Source organism: Eulemur rufifrons, chromosome 6 (genome assembly GCF_041146395.1).
Source record: "Eulemur rufifrons isolate Redbay chromosome 6, OSU_ERuf_1, whole genome shotgun sequence".
Lineage (NCBI taxonomy): Eukaryota > Metazoa > Chordata > Mammalia > Primates > Lemuridae > Eulemur > Eulemur rufifrons.
The window spans coordinates 15,327,538-15,354,926 of record NC_090988.1 but is presented as its reverse complement, the minus strand read 5'-3'; the positions used below and the strand labels follow the sequence as shown (position 1 = coordinate 15,354,926).

Sequence of the window (27,389 nt, the reverse complement as noted above, 5' to 3'; positions counted from 1 at the left end):
CCTGGATATTTTACAAAATTTATCTTAGAACTCCATGTCAAAACTGGACCAGACTATAGAGTTCTTATATCCTTTTTTCTTTCTTTCCTTTCCCTCTCTCCCTTTCTCTCCCTCATCCTCCCCTGTCCCTCCTCCTCCCTCTTTTTTTTTTTTTAATTTTTTATTCTAGAGGTTAAAGTGATTTGCCCCTACTCCTACAGCTAGATAGGGGCAGAGACAGAATTGGTACTCAGCTCTATTATGAACACCTACTATTTTCTTGGATGGAAATCTGATTTCAGATGAAGGCTGTACCGAACTTGACCTTCATAAACCCCTTTGTGGATAGCATTCTCAGGAGTGGCTTGTGTATTGAAGTGTGTTGGTCCACAGATACTATTTCACTTGTCGGAATAGGGTTAAGCAATAAGTGTAGCCATGCGGAAAATTCCTGCTGAGATGAGACAGATATCTGAAATGTTTTCAACTTTTTTTTATTTGTACTTTCAATAGAGGAGCTAATGAATATTAATCACAATTGGTCATTTTTAGATTTTAATCCTGTATGACTAAATTGACTCAGATATAGTTGTTCTCGTCCTAATGTAGTTGTCACCAGCAAAAATTCCAAAGTGTAGCTTTCTGACTTTGTTTCATTTTTAACTGAATAATTGCCTTAAAGCTATTTTTATATTTCAACAAAAACTCCCCTCTTGTGCCTCAAAATCCTTCTACTTTTCCCCTTGGTAAATCTTTGAGTTGGATTTCAGAACCGAATAGGACTAGGATTTTTTTCCCCTCTTCCAGGAAGTCTGGACTCTTTGTTTAGTTCTGTATTTAGATTTACCCCAAGTTTCAATTTTGACTGATAAACCTGTGACTCAAATCCAAACCTCAGCTGAATTTAGTATGGCTTAAAACCACATTAAACTGCGGTGTGTCATGTGACCTTTAGCAGAAACCAAAGTGGCAGTATTCTGTTTTTTTCATGGGAGCTTCTCATTGGGATTTTTGCAATTCGAAGACATTATCTAATACACGGCTTTATTATCCATGTATTATTGTCCAAGGTCAGTCATCACTGGAGGGTTGTTATTGACATTTACTCATCATAAAATGTGATAGTAGACAGTCTACCAACTCAGAATGCAGTCCCTGGTTTCCAGCGTACAGCTTCTACCGGTTGCCAGCATGTTATCTCTAAGGCACACGGAGTTATAAATACAGCCATACTTAAATAGCAGATGCTTGGCTGTCCAGATAAGGAGGAAGTATTTCTGTAAAAGCAATGTTTTTGTGCTATTCTATAGTAGAAATGAGGACATACACACGCAGTGACCCAATGCTGTTTTCTTACGCTGCATCCTTTGTTTTTCTGGTTTTGGTCTTTTCATCCTAGGATGGCATTAGCTCTGTGTCTGCAGGTGCTGTGCAGCCTGTGTGGCTGGCTCTCGCTCTACATTTCTTTCTGCCGCCTGAATAAGCACCGAAGCTATGAGTGGAGCTGCCGGCTGGTTACTTTCACCCATGGAGTCCTCTCCATAGGCATCTCGGCTTATATTGGCTTCATTGATGGCCCATGGCCTTTTACTCACCCAGGTAGGTAGGAGATGGTAGGGGATTATTTCTTAGGGATTTATGATTTGGGGATAGTCTTAGAAGGATGGAACTTTTAAACAGCATTTGTACAATATTGAAGAATAATTCCCATTATAATTTGTATTATAGTCTTCATTCTTCATTGTTAACTCTGATATTGCATATGTCTCCTCTTGTTTCTGTTTTTCATAACTCTACTTTTAAAACACATATTTTTTTTGAGACAGGGTCTTGCTCTCTTGCCTAGGATAGAGTGCAGTGGTATCATCATAGCTTACTGCAACCTCAAACTCCTAGGCTCAACAAAACTCTAGTCTCAGCCTTCATGTAGCTTGGAAACTACAGGCATGTGCCACCACACCTGGCTAATTTTTCTATTTTTTGTAGAGATGGGATCTCACTGTGTTGCTAAGGCTGTTCTTAAACTCCTGGCCTCAAGCAATCCTCCCATCTCAGCCTCCCAAAGTACTAGGATTATAGGCATAAGCCACCATGCCCAGCCTTAAAACAAATTTTAAGTTGCTTGTTATTAATGCAATTTAGTCAATCAGAAATGTACAAAACATATAGCCAATATCAACATATTCCCACTACCAACCCCCAAATAGGTACAAATAGAAATGTATTTTATAAATTCTTTTGGTAAACTATAATTTTTACTCAGTTGTAATTCAAAGGCCATCATCTTTCCTTGTCTATGTAAAAATGATAAGATCTTCCTTGTCCTTTTAAATTGTTCCATGTTATTGTGTTGTATGCACTTGCTGTCACTGATTTAGCCAGTGCCTCATTATTTTGGGTAGCTATATTAATTTTTAAATCACTAGATGTAGGAGTGTTACTTCCTTGAGTATGCAAAAATTGCACCCCCTGGGTACAAATGTTGGCTGCCATCACAAAATACCACATATTGGGTGGCCTAAATAACAGAAATTTATTTTCTCACAGTTCTGGAGGCTAGAAGTCCAAGGTCCAGAAGGTGCTGCTAGGTTTGATTTCTTCTGAGGCCTCTCTCCTTGGCTTGCAGATGGCCACCCTCCCACTGTGTCCTCACATGGTCACCTCTGTGTGTGCGTGTGTGTGTGTGTGTGTTTGTGTGTGTGTCTCTATGTCCTAATCTCCTCTTCTTTAAAGGACACCAGTCATATTGTATTAGAGCCCACCCTAATGATCCCATTTTAACTTAATTACCTCTTTAAAGGCCCTTTTTCCAAATACAGTCATATTCTGAGGTACTGGGGTTTAGGGATTCAACATATGAATTTGGGGGGTGGGGGGCACTGTTTAGTCCATGACTCCCCTTAGATTCTTCTTTTAAAAAAATTCCTTAGATTCACATATTGAGCTTAAGGCTTTTCCCCAAAACTGTTGAACTGAGATGAAAGCAACTCTGAAGGCACTGGCTAAATCAGTGACAGCAAGTGCATACAACACAATAACATGGAACAATTTAAAAGGACAAGGAAGATCTTATCATTTTTACATAGACAAGGAAAGATGATGGCCTTTGAATTACAACTGAGTAAAAATTATAGTTTACCAAAAGAATTTATAAAATACATTTCTATTTGTACCTATTTGGGGGTTGGTAGTGGGAATATGTTGATATTGGCTATATGTTTTGTACATTTCTGATTGACTAAATTGCATTAATAACAAGCAACTTAAAATTTGTTTTAAGGCTGGGCATGGTGGCTTATGCCTATAATCCTAGTACTTTGGGAGGCTGAGATGGGAGGATTGCTTGAGGCCAGGAGTTTAAGAACAGCCTTAGCTTTGTGTTTTACATGAAGATTCTTAATGGTTCCAAACAGTCAGGTCCCTGCAACCTATGTTCTTATACATCGGAACACACTTTTGGGGTTCTTTCCAGAGTCTACTTTTAGGATAGGTTAGTGCCACTAGTGTCCAATAACTGGACCCATTAAGCTAAGAAATTAATCTGATGTTCAGGACAGAATGATTCAAGAGTCTGGAAACAGATCTTTAGCTGGTTTAAAAAGCATGTGCCTGCCATTGTTTTTGTCTTCTTTGCTGATTGAATAAGATTTGAAAGACAACAACTTAGGATCCCTATGTAAGGTAGCACTATTCCGAGTCACTCAATTCACTTCTGTCTTGGTTTATTTCAGGCTCACCTAATACACCCCTCCAAGTTCATGTTCTATGTCTCACCTTGGGCTACTTCATCTTTGACTTGGGATGGTGCATCTACTTCCGGTCTGAGGGTGCCCTGATGCTAGCTCACCACACATTGAGTATCTTGGGCATTATCATGGCCCTGGTGCTTGGGGAGTCAGGCACAGAAGTCAATGCAGTCCTCTTTGGAAGTGAGATTACCAATCCCTTGCTACAGATGCGCTGGTTTCTCCGTGAAACAGGGCACTATCATAGTTTCACTGGAGATGTAGTGGACTTCCTCTTTGTGGCTCTGTTCACTGGAGTGAGGATTGGCGTAGGAGCTCGCCTCCTTTTCTGTGAAATGATCTCACCCACGCCCAAGTGGTTTGTGAAGGTTGGGGGAGTAGCCATGTATGCTGTGTCTTGGTGTTTTATGTTTAACATCTGGCGCTTTGCATGGAAGAAAAGCATCAAGAAATATCATGCTTGGAGAAGCAGGCGGAGTGAGGAACGGCAGCTAAAACATAATGGACATCTCAAGACACACTAGCCACGACTTGCTTCAGATAATGGATTCGGTTAAGTCAGCCATGGGAACCAGGCTGGAAATATGGCTGTTACGCAATTACACTTAAACTTAGGTTTCAAAAAAGGGCTAAATTTATTGATCAATTTGGTCAGTCTTTAAGCCGAGCATATACCAGTATTAAAACACTAACTTCTACAGTGGCACAGTTGTAGAAAGTGAGAACACTCAGTGGTAGTTGGGAATACGTCAGAACTGTGAAGTGAGAACTACTGGCACTTGTTTTTATTTGTGGTAACCCTGGGTCCTCTTGTCCCTGGGAGCTTTGATGTTCAGACAGAAAGGAACTCGAAAAAAATTAGTGCTATTTCTTGTTCCTTCAAGAAGTAATTCCTTCAAACACTTATTCCTGCTTTCCATGTAGCAATTTATGTAAATCCATCCCATTTAGTATAAAATGAGGGACTTTCAGGAAGACACATGCCTTTGGCAAGGAAGAGGGGATTGGGTCTGCTTAGACGAAAGAGAATAGACAAGGATGAAAGTTGAAACTGTGGCAGTGGTGGGGGGTCACTTACTGAACCTCCCTATACCAACTCTGTTGGAGGTCCCCAAGACTACCCCCAGGTTTTGTGATTCACTAAAGGACTCAGCATATAGTCATGAATAGCTTTGATTTATTATAGTGAAAGGATACAAAGAAAAATCAGCAAAAGGAAAAGCCACCTGAGATGAAGTCTGGGGGAAACCAGGTACAAGCTTCCAGAGTCCTCTCCCAGTGGAATCACCTAGGAGGATGTGCTTAGTTCCTCCAGCAACGATTTGTGACAATGTGTGAAATGGTTGTCTACTGGGAAAGGTCATTATAGACTTGGTTCCTAAGGTTTTTACTGGGGACAGGTCATGTAGACAGACTCTGCTGGGCACATAGCAAAATTCAAGACTCTCAAAAGGAAAGCAAGTATTAAGCATAAACCATACTGTTTGCACAAACAGTTTAGGCACAGTGAGCCAGTCTTATCAGTTAATGGTGGGAACTCTCCCAAAATCTAAGTTCGCAGATGCCGGCTAAGGGCCGACCTTGCAAGCAGGCCTTTCCAAGGATAGCAGTTCAGGCCTGCTGTGTTAACTCTTTTCTGCACAAAAACCATAGAGCTAGGGGTTTGGATTCCAGATAAATGAGGTGTGGGTAGATTTACTGAGTCCTGCTATACGGGTTCTGCCCTACCAGGAAAACTGTGCCAGTTCTCAGGGCTTTTGTGCATTAATCTCCTAGGCATTTGAGGCTATGACTAAATTCCATAGGGATTTACCATGTGGATTCCACTGTGTTTGAGATGGCAGTTCAGGTTTCAGCTCTGTTGTACATATTGCAGACTAGAGCCAAAGACTTTAAAGTGTATACTGGTCTCAGGATGACAGGCTAATTTTTTTGTTTTTCTCTCTCTTTTCATTTCAGATACATTCCCTTTTATTTTTTTCTTCTTTCTCTTAAAAAGGTGCCACTCCATGGACAAACTAATATGATAAGGCCAGTCTTGGAAGGAAAAAAAAAATATTTCTTAGTGTGATAATCTCTAGTCCCAAGTAGCAAAAGCAAGAATAGAATAAGGGGTTAAGAATCAAGAATTCTTGGGTTCTTTTAGCTAATTTTGCTACTTACTTGCCAGATCATTTGGGCAAGTTGTTTATTCTCTGCCTCAGTTTAAACCTGCTGTGAATGACTGAAATACCCTGCTGTGTATTTCAAAGAGATATTATGTGGCATTTATTAATGGAGGTCTTTAGGGCTTTTAAGAAAAAATGATTATTTATATATTTATTATTTATTTATTTTTACCATGTTATTTAGACCAATACTGATTCATTAGCTCAGTTGGTGAGCAAGGGTGTGGTGCTACTGAAGTCAAGGCTGAAGGTCAGTAGGAAGTGTCAGGCCATTCTTTGGTCACAGGTAATAGTAACCCAATGAGTGGCCTTGAAAATGGATGTCATTAGCCACAGAAACCAGGCATGAGGGAGTTGGTTGGAACTGTGTAAAGTCATCACTGCTAGGGGAAAAGCAACTTGAAAGGCATGTTACCAATGGGTCTTTTAAAATGAGTGTCATTTTGTTAAAAACTTTTTCTGGGCATTGAAATAATCTGACAGCAGCATCTCTACCTCTTTGGTTTCTATAATCAGTATCCCTGACATATCGGTGAGCTTCTTTCCAACAAAATCGTGGTCAAAGTAGGATGCTGGGGAATGCTGATTTTAGCAAAAGCCTAGTAGAAAAGAGTGGCTTGGCGCATGAGCTTAAAAAAAAGAAAAAGCTGGCTCTTGAATTTTGGCACAGTGCAACCTGTTCCATACCAGACAAATGAATAAGCTTAATCTGGTACCAATTCTTTTCTCCCTTACGCCTCAGAAAGTGAAGGGATTGCAGATCTTGCTGTTTTGGGGCACTCTCATGGGAATGTACACAGGTTTTTTTGAATGATGAGAAACCTGAATAATTGATAAGGGGAAGGGAATCCCTCATTTCAGTTTTTCTTGATGTTGTAACTCATAGCTATGAAAAAACATCTGAGAGAAAACTATGAATTGAAGATGACTCAGCAGTTAAGATGCTGAGTCTTTACACCACAGGTAAACGAAGGGCTAATTAACGTGTGGTCTGCTCAGACAAAATGAAGTACTCATTTGCACTTGGATTACTATGTGATAATAACTAACGCTGTTCAAGAAGGATTTGTATTTCAATAAAATTTGTACTAAATTTTATAAAAGTAAAACAACTTTTTATAAATCTAGAGTCTGTCTTTATATCTTTATTGGGATTTTGCCAATAAGTTAAAAAAACAAAAAGCATTTTGGCCTGTAGAAATGTTGACCCATATTCATATGTACCAGTGAAATATCTCTAATCTGTTGTTTGTCATCAGTCATTCCTATTTTATATTTTGGGCCAACAGTTGACATATAGAAAACAGTTTGCCAAAAGAGAGGGAAAGAACTTAATTTTCTTTTGTTCTGCCACCTGTTTGGGCAGTTGCCTTGAAAATGATGATTTGGAGCAAGTTGACATCAGAGACATTATCTGAAGACAGCCAGAGTTCTTGTATTCAGAACTATACTTCCAGTGCTTAAAACAGTCTGGAACACATAGTAGGTACTTAATAAGCATGGATGAGATGATGAGAATGTGGTTTAGAATAACCCCCACTGGAAAACCTACTGAAAAAGCATGTCCAGTGGATTGGGTCACCAGTGTCACTTTTGAAAGGCAAGTGCCCCTGGGGAGGGTGTTCTACCTAGATTGGCTTAATTCTCTTGAAGGAACTCTATAGATTGAGCCTTTAGAACAATTTAGCTACCGGCAGCTGTAAGGAGGCTTTCAGAGGATTTTTTTTTTTTAATCATTAATGCTTTGTGGGTGACTATAGAGATTTTCATCATTTAAAAAAAATTGGTTCTGGAATGAATAACCACTGGATTAATTCAATCCTTTGCTTACCATCCTCTGAAGCTTTCCCACAGCAAAATGCCTTCTTTGCTCACAGTTAGAACCTCGTGTCTAAGTTTGGAAGGATCTTGAAAGCAGCTTGCCAAGAGGTTTTGTATGCAAGGAAGAGAAGGTGAATTAGGAAACGTTCCCAGTTTGTTTTATTCCTGAAGCTTAAGTGTTGAGGCATTCTTGAAGGAAAGAGGGGAACTCATTTTTAAGATGCATGATTTGATGAGTCACTGGGTCCAATTAATTTGATACACTGTAACATTACTAGAACAGGGGAAAATAAGATATTTAGTACGTTTAAGAAAGATTTACTAAGCTTGGGGATAAGGTTTGCATTTTGATTATTGTATACAGATGAGTGGAATGCGTTCCAGTTATATACAGACAACATTCAATTTAACTGGGAGAGTCTTCAGGATAGAATCGTCATGCTAGGATACACCAGCAGGTGGCAATATGTCCTGGTCTGATCATTAGGAAAGTGGCTTGGAACCGTAATCCACTTCTATTCTTTCCAAAAATAAACATTACAAAATTAGCTGGCTGTGCCCCGAACTTAAAAAAATCAAGCAATAAAGAGTCATCTTTGGCCTCTGTTTATCTTTTCCTTTTTTTTTTTGCTCCGTCCTAACGTCAGTCTTAGCTCATGCATCTATTTAGGGATAATGATCCTTTCATTAACTGTTGTGGAATGACTTTTAGAAACAGCATTGTTAAGAGGTAATTGTTTCCTCTCTCCACATCCACTGCTTATTAGATTTGATTTGCTACTTGATTTCCACAAAATGGCTGAAATCCCTTGCCACCCACACAGGTTTAAGCTCCAAAGTCTGAAAATAGTTGGATAAAAGGGATAGCCGTTTGCAGGCAGAATTGGAGAATGACATTGTCTGTGGTACTTAAATTGCCACAATACTGAATTATTCAATCATAAAACTAGATGGATATCTAAATCTCTCTACCCACTAGAAAAACAAAAGCCGAAAAAATATTTGGGAACTCTTCAGAGAGAACTGTAATGCTATTTACTGGATAAATATACTTTATTTTCTTCTCCCATTTCTTTCCACAACAAGCTTGTTAAGGCTCTATGGAAAGCACCATACTTTCTCAATTTGGCAAATAATACATTTCATTTTGCCAAGGCAGCCTAAAAGCAATATTTGTACCAAGAAATCCTGGCTCCGGTTCCCAAATCCTCTTTCGCCCCAGGCTTACACGCCTCCCTGCTCCAGCCCACCCTGGTCCTCTCCCGGGACAAGGCCAGCAGGTGCCCCAGGTGAGCGACCAACGCCGAAACCTCTCTGTGCTGGGATCTGCTTCACCGGGACGCTGGCCGTGCATCTGGACCTGAGCTCGCGTCGCTCGGTCAGAAGCACTCGATACGTATTATTGGAAAATACGGAGAACAAGTACATTCCCTTAAAGAATAAAAGTTTCCAGAACAAGGGGGGGCGCGTAATTCCCAAAGAGCCCCTCTCGCGTCACGAACTCTTCGGGATCTGGGGGTGCTCTTTGGCGGTCTCTGGCGAAAGTTTAATACAAGCTACACGCCTATGTGCACAACTCCAGCACCCACGGGGTCCTGGGGGTTGGTGGGTGGGAGTCCCTTGGCGGCCGGTTCCCACCTCCCTCTGTCCCGCAGAACTACTTTTTCGCTTCCCCAACCAGAGCTCAGCGGAGGCGTCCGCGCGGGGGCGGCGCGCACCCGACCACTGCGCGCGGGACAGCGGGCGCGGGGCGGCGGAAGGATCCCGGGTGAGGCGGCTTCCCGAAGTCAGAGGGGAGGAGGCCAGAAAAGTCGGCGGGGGAGGGGAAGAGCGAGCTCGCGCTGGACGCGGCCGGGGCCGGGAAGGCAGAACCGGAACCGGAACCCGTGCGCGCTCCCGCAGTTGTCGCACGGCCCCCACCGCCGGCGGCCTCCTTCGCTATCCACGCGCGCTCCCGCGAGGGTCCCCAGGACCCGGCGAGCCGGCCCTGCGCAAGGAGTCGCCGCTGCCGCCGCCTCCGGGGCCGAGGCTTCCAGGCCGGGCCGGACTGGAATCTCCCGCCCCTCGCGGAACCGCCGCCTACCGGAGCGTCGGGGAGGAGCCGCCGCCGCCTCCGCCGACTGCGGAAGAGTCCGGGCCTCAAAGGGATGGGGAGCAGCCCGCGGCGCTGAGAGAGCCGGGTCCCTGTCACCTCTGGCTGCGGGACCCCCTCCCCCGGCGACCGCAGCTCGTCCCAGCGCGCGGAGCCTGGTGGGGGCGGCGAGGAAGACGAGAGGGGTCCCAGGGCCCGGGGACATGGAACCGCGCGAGTCCGGCGCGGGACGGCCCGAGACGCGGCTGAGGCTGCGGCCACGAGCAGCCGGCAGCCCCAGATAGAGAGCGGGGACGAGAGGGCCCCGGTCTTGCCGCGGCGGGGAGACTGCCGAGGAGGAGCCGACACCCATCCCTGAGCTGATCCCGCCCCAGCCCCGGAGGGATTCCCGGGTCCCCTTCCCACGGCTCGCGGACTTCTCTCTCTGAGGAAGTTTTCTCCTCGTGCCTTCTGGAGGATTTATCACTAGCTCTGGGACTCGCTTTCTGGCTGATTGCCTCAGTTTGTTTTGGGAGATCACTTGTTTTGTTCCAACCCGCATCCCTTGACCCCTTCCAATCGGATGTTCTAGATGACTGAATGGAGTTTTGAGTTGGACTTTTGTGTCCCTGACGGAGTTGGGCCTGATCCCAGAGCGCTCGGGGTGGGGTGGAGGTGTTACTGTAAAATGCAAGTTGGATAAAAGGAGGACTTCTCGCCAAGGGCCCCAATGAGTGGCACACAGTCTACTGTCACCGACAGGTTGGTATGAAGTTCCTCCTTCGCTCAGCCTCCCTGGATTTGGCCCGACCTCGCAGGAGAGTCGGTGACTGTAGATTGCATTTGGCCAGTGGAGTTAGTTGACAGGCATAGGAAAGAGGGTAGTTTCGGAGCTGTGCAATTAGTCTAGGGTTGCTGCCAAGTTATCCAGTTGATTGAATTTGGAAATGTACTTTCCTGGAGAGAAACTTCCCCCAGATTTTCAGAGAAGGGTTAGGTAAAACCATGATTGTGGTGTTCTGTCTGTAGTGTTCATTACTATTCTGTACTCATCTTGGAACCAGAGGGAGGTCATTTTGGGTGAAGGTCAGTGCCTGAAGTAGGCTGGGTATTGGTGTTATCTGTCAGTTTTAGCCCTGTCCTGTAAGTAGTACTTTAGACAGTTACAGTTTAAGAATTTCTCTCCGTGAACTTAATTTTGAGCCTGCTGCATGGTGATTTGCGAACTTGATCTCTTTTAGGTGTTACCCTGCACAGGGTTTAATTATTATCTAATAATTTTCCAGAATGTTGACATTACCAGTAAATCACAGGCTCTTGCTGGAGGCAGTATCCAGGAGCTGAAAGAAATGAGGGAAAATCATGGGGTTTGCTTTTAATTATTGTATTTTAATATTTCATTTTCCAGAAATACTTGGCGTTTAAGGGATATGAGACCTCAGCATAGTATAAGTGTGGCAGGTGGATTTGTTGAGTGTTTGTGTCTTACTATACTTATCAATGTTGCATGGTGGTGTGTGGGGAATTAAGCTAGATCTTAACATGTGGTTCCCTCACTCTGAAGAACTATTCTTTTGAGTAGATTAAGCAATGAGAGCATATTCGTTTCTTTACCACATTTCATTTTATAATTTAATTATGACACTGTACTAGTCCCAAATTTTAGTCAGCTTGCTTTATTTTTAAGTCAATCTTCAAACTATTACATCATAAGAAATAGACCAAATAACTGAATTTAGAGGGTCAACACTGATGAAAAGTGCGACAATAGTGCTCCTGCAGAAAGTAATAATTTCCTAATAAAAGTTTCATCCAATTGTAAGACTCATTTGTTGATTTTAAAAGGGCCAAATTCCATTATCATACCATAACAGCTACTCCAGAAACAGAACTTCCTCTTCCTGTTGATGCTTTCCAGTGTCACATGAATGTTCACATAGAAGATTCCATTAAGTATTTAAACTATTTATATTCTTTGCATGTTTTTTAAAAAATGGGTTTTCACTTTCAATAAAATAATTTTTAATTTTTCCAAGAGTACAGGTAACATGAGTAGCAACAGTGATTATCTTGCTTTGATCTAGTTAACCCCATTCCTTTCTTTTCAGGGTGTTTTGCTTCTGAGAAATCACTTTCACGAGTGTGTGGATAATTTGTTTTCCTGGTTCATTCAATTCTTGCCCTTTCTGTTGAGCCTGTAGACAAGAAGTCTTACTTGGAATGAATGTAATGTTGGTTTTCATTGCGATACTGGGTCTGTTTGATTTGTAGAAACGGGACTTAGGATCATGAACTCATTCCACACAGAAATCACTTGAAAGCCCTCAAGTAATGATTTCTCTTTAGCATTGCTTCTCAGAGGTTTTCTTCCTCTTTCTGTTATCTTGGAAATAAAATCTTGGGATGTGTCTTTTTTATAAATTAGATGGCATGTAAACATTCAATAAGCATGCAATTATTGAAGGTCTGTTCCTTGCCAGGCACTGTACTAGGCACGAAAGATTAAAAGATGAGTACTTTAGGATTAATCTGCAAATTGGTTTGTACACTGGATTTTTGAACTGGTTCAAATGCTGCCTGATTTTACATAGTTTTTTAGAAAGAAAAAAACTTAGCTCCTTAATTTAATAAGCACTACTGAGACCTGTTTCTTAGGAATTTATTCATAAGTTCTTTTTTTTTTTAATGAGAATTATTATTTGACTACTGCTTTTTTTCCCTTTTCTTTCTTTCTTTCTTTTAACACCTCAAGGAACAATACTGCTTTTTCTTTATTCCGTAAATATAAAGCATCCATTTGCTCTTTAATAGAGTAGTTGTTCCTGATTTGATTATATGTTAGGGTGAAATCTGGAAGCACTGGTTTAGTATTATTTCTATGCCAGGGTGCCTTAATAAAAGTTATAGAATAGTTTCTAGCTTTCTCTCAGCCCTACATATCTCACCCTCTTTTCTCACTAACTCGAGTGTACTCTAGGTATATTTTGCTGATTCTAGAACTATTGGCAAATTAACAGTGCCAGCATAGCTTTTTAGAGGTCCTTTCAAGTTTGAAGTACTGTAATGTGGTATGGCTTTGTTTTGTAGAGTGTGCAGAATCTCCAGGCCAGCTGTGTGAGTTAGAGTTCTTTCATTGTGGTGCTTCTGACTACAGAGTCTGTCCTCAGTTGAAATCAGACTAGCTGGTTTTGGGCGTTGTTCTGTTTTGCAGTTTGTGGCAGGCGACACATGGCTGAACAAGATAAGAAGGGTTTTATTCTTGTGTTAGGGACGTGCTGGGGCTGGGATGGAATTCAACTATGTTTAGGCTCTGATTGGCCACTTTAGATACTCAGAACTCTGTTATATCCTGTTATTATTTTGCAGTTAAATCAACACATTCACTAATTAGGCTCTCTTTCTCTTCTCCTCAGCCCCTTCCCCTTTTCTTAAAACTGAAAACTTAAAACGTTTTAAATTTTTTATTTTATTTTTTAACTTCAGCCTTTCTGTGGCGTTTAAAACTTAAAACTCAAACTATGTGTATGGTTGCTATTGATTTTGTGTAATATATCTGAACATCTTTTAAAAAAATCTAAGCAGTTTATGAATACCTTCTAGTCTCTTGCTTTGTAACTTCTGTGAGCCCCGGAGACTATAGTTTTCAGTGTTTAGAATGAGCACTTCAAAAATGGTAGAAATGTCTGATAGCTGCTTTTCAGTCTGCATTGATTGCTGCATTCAGTCCTAAAATATATCGCAATTGTTAACAATCCTAGATGTCTTCTATCCCTGAGACTTTAGGGATCCTATCTATGGCAGTTGGAATTTCTTCTGAGAGGTAGAGAGGAGAGAATGCTCTTCCAGTGGACTCAGTAAATGATTTCAGTACAGATTCTATAATAGTGAATTTTCTGGGACAATATAGGTAGGAAAGTTATAAGGGCCTTTCTTGAAATAAATAGAGTTTTGTTTTTCCTGGGGTGTATAGATTTTGTTGTTGTTTTCGATTTATAGATAAATAAGGTTTTTGGTGTAATAAAAATTTCTTAGCACTGAATTCAGCTTCAGGCTGTTTAAGCAAACTTAAAATGAGCATGGAACCCTGTGACTTTGTATGCCTACACCCAGTAATTAGCATTTTCATTCATGATACTTTTTCTGCCAAAATTGCTATATATTGCTTTTGATTAAAAAAAAGAACTCATGTTTGTGTGCTATTTTCAAAGTTGTATGAGTCATCAATCTGCAGGGTGGAATTATTTGTCACATTTTCTTGTAAAGTCAGTCAATTATAAATACAAAATTGAAATTGGGGCTAAGGATTATAGTGCTAGCAAAATTATTATCTTTGTTTTTTAGTTGTTTAGTGTAAAATCTTGATTCATGTAGGTATGCAATAGTACATTCACTTGTACAGTTTTACATGAGTCAACATGTACAGTCTAAAGTAAATTTTTTAAAAAGCACAAAGCTATAGTCTTCCTGACTAATGGTACATTTATAATATGTTCATATTTGTTCAGTGAGATGACAAGAGAAGCTTTATTTGAAATCTGTACAAAGATATGTTGACCTGGTGATACCACTTAACACATTGGTAGTTTCCAGTTTGTTAACATGTAGTGTATAACATTGAGTAGACATGTAGGTTTTTTTTTTTTGAGTTTGAGTTTTAAGTTTAAAAAATGAAATTTGAGGCAAATTTTGGAACCCGCAAATGGTGAATTTTACATATTTTTTTGTGGAGCACTGTGATTCCAGGGAAAAACAGTTGGAAAATATTTGAGTGTACCTATGTGGCTGCCTCTTCTAAAAGTCATCCAGAAAGGGGTATGGATTGCCTGCTGACTGATACGGGTTACAGAAATAGCAGAATATCATAATGGTTCTCTAGGGGTTATATTGAGGTACTCTTTTGCATCATGGTTGTCTGACATTATTAGAAATGTTTTTTATCTTATAATTGCTTATTTCCTAGAAATTGACCATGCCACGTTTTCAGGAATAGGAAGCTTCCTTTGGTCTTATCTCCAAAAACTTGGTTTTGATGATGTTTTATAGTTTTATTTGAAGACATGCTCCTTTTCCCTTTTAATAATTAGGAGTTTTCAAAATAATGCTATTCGAATTGGAAGTCTAAAATCAGCAAAATTATAACTGTTTTGCTTCTTGAGTAAAATACTGTCATGTAGGTAATGATAACCTATGGTAGTGTAATTCTTTAACATTTACCGTATTTCCAGTTTGGTGTAGTGTAGATCATATTGCCATCCTTTACATTTTAAGGTAACTCATAGAGTTTAAATCAAGATTAGAAAACTGGAAAGGCCAGACCCAAGATTTTAACCTAGATTTTCTGGCTTTCAAGTCCCCCATTTTTTTTCACTTTAAATTATTGTCTTTCTGTGTACTGTATATTATTTCTGTATATTATCTTTCTGTCCTAATTTCTTTTGGTAACTTTCCAACTTGACCAAGTCAGAGTTGGATTTTTTTTCTCTTACAGGATACCTTCTAGTACCTCATCCATTCTAATTTTAAATATCTCTGGAGGATAAAGCTTCTGTCACTTCCTCAGGAGACTGAACAACAGTCTGATTTTACAGTCAGGAAGTTTTTCCTGATCTTTAGCTCAAACTTTTCTTTTAAGTTGTCCTGTTACTTGAATATACTTGCTGTACCAGGCTAAATAATGTTCTCCTCCCATTTTATGTTTATGATTGTAAATGGTTCAGACGGTTATCTTCCACTTTTTCCATTCCCCTAACCTTACTTATTCTTTGCTTAGCCAAGTTGTATGTTTTCTGTTATCTATTGTCTAACAATCAACCTGTCCCTCTTAATATTTTATGAGCTTTTTCCCAGTTGCTGTCCTAGTGCAAAACCTTTTTTTTCCTTAGTTGCTCTCCTACTACAAAATGTGGTATTCTGCATTTTATCTTGGCCTATATTCTAGAGAAGCAAATTCCAACTTTAGTTTTCTTGTGATTCGGGATGGGAGGTCTTTGATTTTATCGAGGCATAGCCCAAAATTACAGGTAAAGAGTTCTCAAGATCATTTTAATTCACTTTTCTTTTAGATAGTTTTTAGAATGATGTCAGAGATGTTACAGTCAAATGAAACAAACAAATTTATATAAATAACATAATTACCAAATCAACTAATTAAGCAATTAATCATGTTAAAAGTCTTCTTTACAAAGCGATTCTTTCAAATATGAATGCCCCTAATGTAACAAATATTATCAGTTACGTGTCTAAAGGGTAGGGCCCAGAAATACTAAGTGTTAGAAGCCATTGTTGATTATAAATCAGTCAGAAGTGATGATAAAATATCTCTAAGTGAAGAGATGTGATTGTAGCCTTAAAGTAAAGTATCTATTGTAATATTGTAAAGTACATCTGGAAGCTATTTTTTTTTTCCCAGTGGTTTTTCAGTCTATGATACCTTAAATTGTATGTCATTTTTTCCATTTTTTTGTTTATTAAGTTTTACCTTATTTTTTTGGTTTTCTCTTATTTCCATGTGTTAGTGAAAAGAAATAGGCCTGCAGTGCTTAGCAGTATTTTTCCCAGTAAAATGGACTATTGTTAAAATTGAAATAATATTTTACTTTTTTTGCCATTGTATTTACATGAATTGTTACTAATGACAAGAGACAGTAACAGAAGAAGTGCATGTTTAAGTTATTATAAGATACATAAGATTGTAAGCTCTTGACTATTTTCTTAGTAGACCTTTTCCTTTGGTACTAATTTAGTTTAAAATTATTTAAGTAGATATCCTTGCTCATTTGTATTTTGTTAGTAATATAATTTTGGAAACATGCCAAATTTAGAGCATTTTACTTTTTCACCTTAGACTGTCTGGAAGTATCAAGATAACCATATATGAAAGTTGCTTATAAGAGACAGCTTCTAACTCCAAGAGAAGACTGTGAAGCTAGGTGCCTGGAATAATTTTCAGCTTTTTGATTCTGTAGAGGCAATGTGTAATGGTGCCGAAGGTCAGAGGCTATGCCTAAATTGCGTAAGCATATGTTGTTGACTTTTAGTAAAAAAAGAGATACACTAAGTTTACCTTATTGAAATTAGCATGCACCAATGCTGCTGACAGTTTAGATTCATATCAAAACAGGATCTTTTACTAATTCAAGTGCTGAGTCCTGGTTTTTGAGATCATAGTCACATGACTGGCCTGGGTGGCTTCCCAGTGTCTAGGGACAAGCAACTCTAATGTCCAATGAAAAATTAGGCTTCCTGTCTTGGGACTGTGAGTAACAATTCATGGAGAAATTCAAAATATATAAGAAAACATGATTTAGCTAATGCTTACAATTAGCCAGTTGTCACACTGCATTTTCTTTTGCATTATATAGCATGTTATAGTCTTTTAAATATACTGCTCTGAGACTATAGTTTTGGTCAAATATTACATATAAATACTCATTTTAGGTTCACACACTCAAAAGATCAAAGACGATTTTGCAGATCTTTCATGGCTTCAAGAATGTGGATTATTCTATTGTAGAAAAATTGGAGACTTCACCAGCATCTGAAGAAATTATACTGAAATTGACCATGTAATGCAGAAAGTGGTTATGTTGTCCAAAAGAGTAACAGATCCCCCAAATGACTTAATACACATAGGAAATCCTATGAAGGTGCTTAGACATATTCTTCTGTAGATTTTAGATGGGTTATCTGCCTGTGTTCCTAATACAAGCTGATACATTGTGGTTTGCCCAGTACAGTCTCTGTGGTTTACTCAAAGGAAGTGGTTCTTGTGGGTGAAGATCTGATCTTTTTGGAGATTGTTGGTGGCACATGCACTGTCAGCTTATTTCCTGTTTTATTGGCTGTTTGGGCAAGACTTTCTCAGGGCAAGTAATGCTAAAGGGCTATTTAACTATTTCGTAGCATTGGGATAGGTGGCTATAATGCTGTGTATCTGCCTCTTAGGTGATATGAGGGTTAAATGAATGTTTATAATGTGCTTTGAGATCCTAAGATGAAAAGTGCGGACATGTTCCTAATCGTTTGCAGGTTATTGCTGTGTTCAGATATTGCTCACTTGAAGTAAAAACATGTTCACATAGTAAAGTGTTACTCTATTGAAGTTGATTTCTGTAGCCATTCAAGTGGTGGTGTTTTTTTTAATCACCACAAGAATCATGGTTAGAATTTTTTCTTTTTTCTCTTCTTTCAACGCTCCTATATAATTTTACTCTACGTGGGTTAACAGATACCTTGTCTCTAGTACCCGTTAAAGCTTGTTCACAAAACAATACTTTAGAGCAAGCTTCTTTGCCAATTTAACTGGCATACTAAAATAATGAAATTGAGAGAATTTCCTTTTGAGATCAGTAACTGCAACATCAATACACAAAATCCTATGTTTGCTTTGCTGAAAGCTGAAAGTGAGCAAACTGATAGAATTGCATGTCATAACGCCCCCCCCCTTTGTATTTAGCCTTTGACATTTAAAAAAAATTAACAGTGAATATTTTGGGGGGGAGAGGATTTCTTTAAAACTAAATTGTCAACTAATATTTAAGTTTCTCAATGGTAGGAGAAGAGGTCTTATTCATTTTTAAGTAATTATTATATTTTTATTCTTTTTTAATACCAAAGAGCATAAAGAAGAAAAAAAATGGCCCAAATGATCCAACCACCCAGCTGTTGCTGCTCAGGTTACACACACAGACACACACACACATACACATACACACTTCAAATCATATATAATGGTATAAAAGTACCTTACCCGTATTTTACCCCTATCCCTATAAACCCATTAGTTCTCAGACCTTCTCTCAGAGGTAACCATAATTAAATTTTTTTGATTTCTTCCAAAATAATTTTTAAATATATTAGCTTATAATTTTAATATTCCTTGCACCTACCCCATAGTAGGTGTATCTGTCAGCTCTTGCTATGTTATACTGCCTTATCATCAAATTATACATCAGGTTATACTGCCTCATCATCAAATTTCCGTGGCTTACAGCACTGGTTTATTTCTTCCTTACGTTACACTTTGTGAGCTGTGGCTTGACTCTGCAGCATTGCTTCACATGTCTTATTTTGGAACCCTGGCTGGAGGAGCATCTCTTGTCTGGTATATACCATTGTCATGGAAGAGGGAAAGAGCAAGAAAACTGATGGCAAACATGCAATGGCTCTTAAAGCTTTCATTCAGTTACGGTGTACAGCATATCAGCTCACATATCATTGGCCAAAACAAGTCATATGGTCAAGCTCACTGTCAGTAGGATAGGGATGTATACTCCCACAGGTGGCAGTCCATGTCAAATGATAATAGGAAAGGCTGTATAATCCTCTTAAGGAAGGAAAGGGGAGGTTGAATAATTTGGAAGAACAAATAGTCTACCACAGGAGGTGCTCAATAAATGCTTATAAAATGGGTTGTTTTGAGTTTGTGAAAGTTTTTTTTTTTAAATGGAAAATTTAAAACGTATTTAAAGTACAGACAATGGTATGATGAACCTCCATGTTCCCATGATAAGCTTCAACAATTATCAATGTATGGACAATTTTGATTCATCTGTTTCCTTCCCCCACTCACCACCCCACTGGATTATTTTGAAGCAGTTTCTGGATATCATAATTTTATGTATAAATATTTCACTAAGTATCTTAAAAGTTGAAGTCTGAAAGTGTGATTTTTTTTTTAATAGTAAAACATCACTGTCTAATAATTTGAGGTGAGGGTGCTAGGGACTATAGGTGTCAAGTGGGAGAGGATGTTCACGACATGTCTAGAATTTGACAGCTAGAACTTGTTTTGATTTCATTTTGAGTATTTCTGGAGGAGGCCTACAACAGAAGCCTCTCCTTTCCTTTATTTTTATTTTATTTATTTTTTGTGTGTGTAAGTGTGTATAGCAGAAGCAGGTAATTAACCTTCGTAAAAAATAACATTGCAACAGATTTGATTTGTAGGAGGTTTCATTTCTCACTGAGCCTCTATTGGAATGATGCCAGTTGAAAGGAATCCCAGCTCTTAATGGCTCCCTGACTTCTGGGAGCTCTCAGTCAGTGATGTTATTTACTCTGGAGAAGAACATCAGAATCATTTATAAAAATCCTGTGTTCACTCATGCTATTTGTTGTGCAGAGAAAGGATCTATTATATCTTTATGATGATCTCTAAGATATAAAAGTAAACAAATGAGTCTAATTTTAGTTTAGAAATCATTAGAGCCACTTTCAGCTGCTCAGGTTAGTGCATCTTGAGGGCCTTAAAGGCTCTGTTTTGACTCAAGATGTCACGGATTTTATTAGCATTCAGTGTAATCAGTAAGTTTGTCATTTCCATAGTTGGGAGTATTAGGCATTGTTAGGGATCTAGGAGCATCAGTCTCACAAGGTATTCTTTTTGGGTAAGGGGTGTTAGGTAAGAAACAGTGGTAAGCAAATTAAACTGATATCTCTTCCTTTGGTTTGTAGATTGGCAGGTGACAATGAGGTGGTCAAATAGAATTTATATAGTTTAGTGAATAAATAATTGTATAAAATATAATGGCAAATTTTTAGTATAGTATCACCATCAGATAAATTTTACTTCCTTAACTGGCTTTTTTTCACTGTGTACAGAGACACTTAAAGTAATCTTTATAGCTTTATAGTCCAAATAGCTTTGTTTTTCTTTAATTACATTATATTGCTACTCTTACTTCAGAATCCATGTAGGAACTACAGTAGACAAATGGCTATCTCTTCAAAATTAAAAAAAAAAAAAATGGCTATCATTGGCTTGTAAATAGAATTATTTAAATTTGAGTTTTTCTTGGCATTGAATTGATTGTTTGTTGCTTGGGACAATATAGTCTATTTAAAATATAAATAAATACATTTTCTCCATGGAGAATAACTCTTTGACTTGCCATTAGTTGTATTATTTTCCTATTGTTGTATCATAGTTGAAAATATTAGTTTTCAGAGATAATAGTTTGTCATACAGGTTAAGCATTCCTAATCCAGAAATCAGAATGCTCCAAAATCCACAACTTTTTGGGCACCAACATGCATCACAAGTGGAGAATTCTACACATAAGTACTTAACACAAACTTTATTTCATGCGCAAAATTATTTAAAATATTATATAAAATTACCTTCAGCCTATGTGTATAATGAGTATATGAAACATAAATAAGTTTTCGTGTTTAGACTTGGGCCCCATCCCCAAGATATCTCATTAGGTATATGCAAGTATTCCAAAATCTGAAAAAACCCAAAATCCAAACGCTTCTGTTTCCAATCATTTCGGATAAGGGATACACAACCTGTACCTTTGTCAGGATAATGTACTTTGGTTGCAGTTTTCTAGTTACTGTATTTACCCAGAAGCCCTATGTGATTAGAATTCTTGAGACAGTGTGGTAAATTGGATGTGTTGCCTGGATGTGAACAGTAAAAAAAGAGAAGCATCTCACCACGCAATTATATAATAGCTTAAAAGGATACAAATACAATTCTGTTTCCCAAAATAGGAATTAAGTCAAACATTATTTGGATAAATATTAGTAATTATATTGATTTTGACTCCCTAGTAGACTTTTTTTTTTTTTGAGACTGTCTTTTTTTGTCTGAGATAACAAGTAGCTTTTAAAGGAAAAGATATTTCAGCCCTTTGTGTGTGTGTGTGAGTGTGTATTTACTTATATTTTTTGCACTTGTAAGAGAGGAGCAGTAGAAGGGAACTAAAGGAGGATGATGTAGAGAAAAGAGCCTGGATTTGGTGTGTCAGACTTGTATTAATACTTAATAGCTGGGAGAGCTTAGGCAAATTTATCTCTCTGAATAACTATTTTTCTCATCTGTAAAAATGGGAATAATAATACATAATTTGCAGTTGTTGTGAAGATTAAATGAGAATGTATTTAAATGTCTAGCACGTAGTAAGAGGGGTCAGTTAGTTATAGTAGCTACTAATGTTAAAACCTCACAAATTAGGTTTTTCTAAAATTTTTATCTGTGCTTGCAAAATAATTTCAAATTTATATGTATAATATTTTTAGCTGCTGCTGAGGTTAAGATAGTTTTTTTCTTTCCCTTGCTGTGATAATATTCCTTATCTTTTGTATTTCAAATTATAGGCTATTCTTAGAATTAAGATGTGTTTGGTAGTGAGGAATAGATTTGAAAGAGAGTTTTTCAGTTCAGACTGTGGAACAATAACATCTGTAGTCACAAAATGGGTAAGATGTTTAGAATTGGCAGTAAACTTTTAACTCTGCCCTTGATCACTCAGAATTTGTCCAGTTCTATATTTATCAACTTTAGTTCATTTGTTTATTTATTCAATAAATATTGAATGCCTGCTCTGTGTAGGTCACTGTCTTGACAGTTATTTTGGGCTCTTGCTACCTGCTGAATTATATTTAAAAATTAAGAAATTTGCCTGACAGTGATATTTATTGATCAATGCTGAAGATTAAGGTAAGAGAAGTGGTGTATTATGGGGAAGTTGTGGTATGAAATCATAATTAATGATTAAATTGATCTTATTTTCCAAGTTAAAATAATTAATGTGGCTACTTCTAATCACATACTGCCCTTTTGTTTTCCTTTTTACTTTATTTTTCAGTTAAATTATATTTTAATGAGTTACCTAGATTGAAACAGAAAAGGCATTGGTGTAAGTTGCAGTTTAAGAAGCTTTAGATATTCGTTGCTTTTCAATAGAGGAAGTCGCATTTTATGGGTTAGGCATTGTTTTAGTCACTATTTGAAGGAGAACCTCTCTGCTCATTATCAACCTCTTTGAAGAGAGCAACTAGTTAAGCCTACACTTTGTGCATCCAGTGAAAATGTGGTAAGTATGGACATGATTTGGTCAGGGAAGGACTCTGGAAATTATAGTAGTTTGATTAGCAAGACAGTATTTAAATCATGACTTATTGCTCTAATATTTTAGACTTTGAAAGGTGGCAGGATATGATGTAGGTGAAAATGAACATTTAAAAAAATAGATGAAATTTAGTTCTATAAAGAAACTTGGGGTGTAAGAAAAGATCTTACGTTTATTGAATACATATTAAATATTGGGCACTGTCCTAGGTACTTTTCTGTGCATTATCTTTTTAAATCTTCTCTGTAAATTCAATATTGTCCTTATTTTGTTTTGTTTTGTTTTTTGAGACAAGGTCTTGCTCTGTTATCCAGGCTGGAGTGCATTGGGGAGATTATAGCCCACTGCAGCCTTGAATCTCCTGTGTTATCCTCATTTTAAAACTGAAAAAAATGAGGCTCTGAGAGGTTCACTAAATTATTCAAGCTCACATAGTTTCAAAACAGAAGAGTTGTTGGCATATGACTTCAATGCCTTTTTTTTTGCGGGGGCGGGGTGGTTCGGGGGAACTGCTGGTCTCAGTCCTGCCTATGGTGACTGGCTGATCTGATCTATTGAATCAGTTGGATGGAAGCCAGAAAGTGGATTTTGTCTTCAGCAACACCATTGAAGTGTTGTCTTCAGATTATAATTTTATATCCTATTCTTTCTTCTCTTAATCACCTGTTTACCTGTTTCCTTTTCCACATGTCTGACAAGAGAGATTTTTTTGTTTTATTTCCTCTAAAGAATGACTACATTATGTTTAGGTTTGTTATTCATTACTTTAAATATACACACATATGTAAACGTTAGACTTTTTTGTTGTCTCATCTGTATTCCTATAAATCATTTTGCATCCTAATTATTTAAAAATTCTTCTAAGAAATTTAAGGCCTAAGTCGTATATTTTCTGATATTATAAGAGCACAGTGCAGTAAGAAGTGACTCCCCAAAATTGTTATACTGAACATGTAAGGGGAAAAAAGGGCAGCAAATGCTTTCTAACAGTGGGCAGTCAGTCAAGCATAAATAATGTAAGTAAACTGGGTGGCAATTTTTTCTTAGCAAGAATTTAAGTGTCAACGGAGATAATATTTCTTTTGCCTTGTTATAGGAGTGATCGTTCCTTCTTTATCATTCAGTTTATATTTTCTACCATTTAAAGAAAAAAGCAATCCCATTTATTATAGCTGTAGATTCATCTTTTGAGCCACAAAATATTGTTACTTTTAATTGTTATTTCTTCTTTGTAAATGATCTTTTTTTCTGTTAATGACTTTCTGTGAAACGAATCATTTTAGCCTAGTCACTTTTTATGCTGTAACACAGAGAGAAAATTTGCATAAGAGATATTTAGGTGTGTTATGTTTTAACCTCTCCCTTTCTGGCTATAAATTGTTTTCTTACATTGTCTTAGTAACCCCAGAAAATCTAGAATAGAGGTAGGCAAATAGTTGATGGTTTAAAAAAGAAGCCTACAAACTAAATCTTTTATTGAATATGTTCTAGGAGAGAAAGACTAGAGAATTGTAATTTGAGAATATTACTACATTTAAGATTTGCAAAGAGGCTACATGCAAAAGGCATTGCTCTTCTAAGCATTCTTATAGATGTAGAGACTTTATAGCCCTTAGGGAGATCTACAGACATCCGCTATGCTGAGAGCTGGGAAGCTGCTTTTTCCCATGCTTGTAACCTCCCTGTGGGGTAAAGGTCTGTGAGTTTTGCATAAATATTTACCATATCTCATTTTAGCTAGCATTGCTTCCTCACACTGTTAGCAATGAGACCTTTGCTTATCCAGCTTGAAAAATTTACTGTTATCGATATGACTAATCTGGAGAATGTTCTGTCATCTTTGAGGGTTGATGAAGTTAAAAAGTTAGGTTTGAAAAAATAATGAGAGAATAAACAACCAATTCACAGTCAATAAATAATTTGGTTATTATAGAAATATTTGCCTATGCTTGTTTTTTGTATTTTTTAAATGAAGTTTTTAGTACACAGTGTAATTCACTTTAGTCTTGTCGTTTTTATATATTTGTTTGATAATAGTAGTTTACATTTGCGTTCACTATACTTTTACAACTGTTCCCTCATTTAGTAACAATAATAACCAGCTTCCACATATAAAGCATCATGCTGGGTGCTTTATAAATATTATATTTAATAGATATAGTAACTGTACAAGGCAGATATTATTCCTATTTTTACAAATGAGAAAAAAATTTACATTCAAAGACATTCATGGGTTACTTCAGTATTTCCCAGCTAGACAAATTTTGGAACCAGGTTTAAAATCCAGGCCTTTTGCCTTTTGTCATTGTATTTGGCTGTACCCAAGTTTAGGTAGATATATATATTTTTTTATGAAGTGAGAATTCAAACAGAAATAGAAAGTATAAAATTCAAATGAGAAGATTCAGCCAAATCTTCCTCTATTATTTTTTTAGTCTCATTGAATGTAAATTACAGCAGCAACTGCTGAATTGTGTCCTAGGGAACATCCAGGACACTTTAATAAGAGTGATTTTTTTGTTTTATGAGCCCTACATTCAGGCATTCAAAGCAAAAGGTAGAATGTAAAATGGAAGTAATGTGTAACCACCAGACTTTGATACTGTTAGTAAAAGAAAAATCTAATTTATTATTTAAACAGGTCTGATCTATTTTCTTAGTCGAAAACAGTCCAGTTTTTGCAATTTCATATGATTCAACCTGGGAGCAATCTATCAATGTAACTCTATCTTAGATCATGTCATTACTCGGAGGATTCTAATTTCAAATTTTTGTGTTTGTCTCTCTCTTACCTTCTACTTCTCTTCCTCCCCATGCCCTTTTGCATGTACTCTTTGCCTTCATTGCATCACTAGGCTTCTATCTCTACTGTCTTACCCCATCTAGGTCCTGTGCTTTTCCTCAGCTTTTTATTTTTTCTGGTTGAATCCTTTTGCCATTCCCTGCAATTTTCTGACCTGTGGTAGATACCCAATAGGCTTCTTGGATTGCTTATTATTTTTCTTTAGAGTAGCCTAGCAAAAGATATTTCAAAGATGGTACCATGCTTTTCCTCAGCTTTTTATTTTTTCTGGTTGAATCCTTTTGCCATTCCCTGCAGTTTTCTGACCTATAGTAGATACCCAATAGACTTCTTGGATTGCTTATTATTTTTCTTTAGAGTAGCCTAGCAAAAGATATTTCAAAGATGGTACCATCTATTTTGACCTTTCTCACCTTTTCTTTACTAGGAGGTAACCCAACTATGAATCTCTCCATTCAAAATATATTTATTGAATAAAAATTATGTGCTAAGTCTGTAACGTTTTATACATATTATTTTACTTAATCCTCACAATGACCCTGTGAGGGTAATGGGTTTTATTATATAATCATTTACAGATGAAGAAACAGAAACTTAAAAAAGTTTAAGTAGCATGCCTAGTGAGTGGTAAAACAGGTTTTAGTCAGAATCTGTCTGACTTCCTGACCTGCACTCTTAAACACTATTCTGTTTTACCAGATATAGTCAGTAGGTAGATACTGTTGCTGCCTTCTAGGAACTTCTAGTTTAATAAGGGAGGGAGACAGCTGAGTGTACAGGATACAGGGAGGACTCAAAGGAGAAGAATTATTACTTTTGGGATAGATCAGAAACAGCTCCATACAGATGAATACTTCTCTGAATCCTAGAAGGTGGGATGTAGTTGCCAGACAGGTGAGGGATTGAAGCACATTTCAGGTAAAAGGGGCAATTTGAATAAAGGCATAGAGGTGAAATATTTTCTAGGAACTGCATGTAGTTCAGTGTGGCTACAGCATGGAAGTTGATTATGGGCTCAGCAGTTGGCAAAGTTGGAGTGATAGGTGGTACCAGATTATGGAGGGCCTTTTATGTCATTTTAAGGAGTTTGGGTTTTAACCTCTGGATTGTGCAGAGCCACTGAAGGTCTTCAGTTAGGAAGATAAGAAGATCAGTGTTATGTTGTAGAAAGATCATGTAAGTGGCAGTGTGAAGAGTGAATTAGTCTTGAGAAGCAGTTTCAGGGGCAGAGAGACCAGTAAGAAGACATTTTTCAGTAATCCAGATGAAAAATGATGAAGTCCTAAATTGAAGTTGTAACAATACATTTAAAAGAGAAGAGACAGATAGAGTTATTAAGAAGATATTAAGAATACCAGGAGGATGAAAAGGTGAGTGGTGAAAGTGTGGGCCTTTCTGGCTTGTGTGCTTGAGTAGGTGTTAGTTCCATTCACCAAGATGGGGAATAAAAAAGGGAGGAGGCAGCGTTTTGTTTTGTGTTATTATTATTTTTTTTTTGGTTGACGTGTTAGATGGAGAATGGAGACGAGAACAGATGTAGTAGGGGATAGATTTAGTTTAAGGTATTATATTAGTTACCTGTTGATGTTTAATAGATTATCCCAACACAATAAACTTGCCTTATCCAGTATAGTAGCCACAAGACAAATGTGGCTATTTAAACTTAAATTAGTTAAAATTAAATAAAATTGAAAATTCAGTTCCTCAGTCACACTAGTCACATTTCAAGTGTTCAGTAGCCATGTGTCTCTTGTGGTTACTGTACTGTTTGTTGGTCATAGAACATTTTAATTATTGCAAAAAGTTCTTTTGAACAGTGCTGCCAAACAGTTCTTATTTCATAGAGTTTAGTATAATCAGGAATCTGGGAGCAACTTATCTGGGTGGTTCTGATTCAGAGTTTCTCATGAGGTTGCAGTAAAGATGTCTGCTACTAGAAGC

General features: G+C 37.7%; 2 protein-coding genes across 10 annotated transcripts in view; both read left to right on the top strand.

The window, feature by feature from the left end:
* The first annotated feature begins 1,364 nt into the window (after positions 1-1,364).
* Positions 1,365-4,249, top strand: TLCD5 (TLC domain containing 5). Of its 2 annotated transcripts, XM_069468809.1 has the most exons (3): positions 1,365-1,578; positions 3,711-3,783; positions 4,141-4,249. In XM_069468809.1, the coding sequence occupies exons 1-3, from the start codon at positions 1,380-1,382 to the stop codon at positions 4,247-4,249; spliced, it is 381 nt and encodes a 126-aa protein (XP_069324910.1). In that variant the 5' UTR covers positions 1,365-1,379. The 2 variants fall into 2 exon arrangements, with proteins under 2 accessions (XP_069324910.1, XP_069324909.1); XM_069468808.1 differs by having other exon boundaries at positions 3,711-4,249.
* A 6,241-nt stretch (positions 4,250-10,490) lies between these two features.
* ARHGEF12 (Rho guanine nucleotide exchange factor 12) overlaps positions 10,491-27,389 on the top strand; it is a 148,120-nt gene continuing 131,221 nt past the window's right edge. For all 8 annotated transcript variants that reach the window (XM_069470782.1, XM_069470783.1, XM_069470781.1 and 5 more), the window contains exon 1: positions 10,491-10,547. In XM_069470782.1, coding sequence (XP_069326883.1) covers positions 10,516-10,547 — 32 coding nt within the window. In that variant the 5' untranslated portion in view covers positions 10,491-10,515. The remainder of the gene's footprint in view (positions 10,548-27,389) is intronic.

Excerpts from the sequence above, each read along its gene's own strand:
- TLCD5 (XM_069468808.1), top strand. The coding sequence starts at position 1,380 with ATGGCATTAGCTCTGTGTCTGCAGGTGCTGTGCAGCCTGTGTGGCTGG. Across the intron at positions 1,579-3,710 it reads ATGGCCTTTTACTCACCCAG|GCTCACCTAATACACCCCTC; the intron begins GTAGGTAGGAGA and ends GGTTTATTTCAG.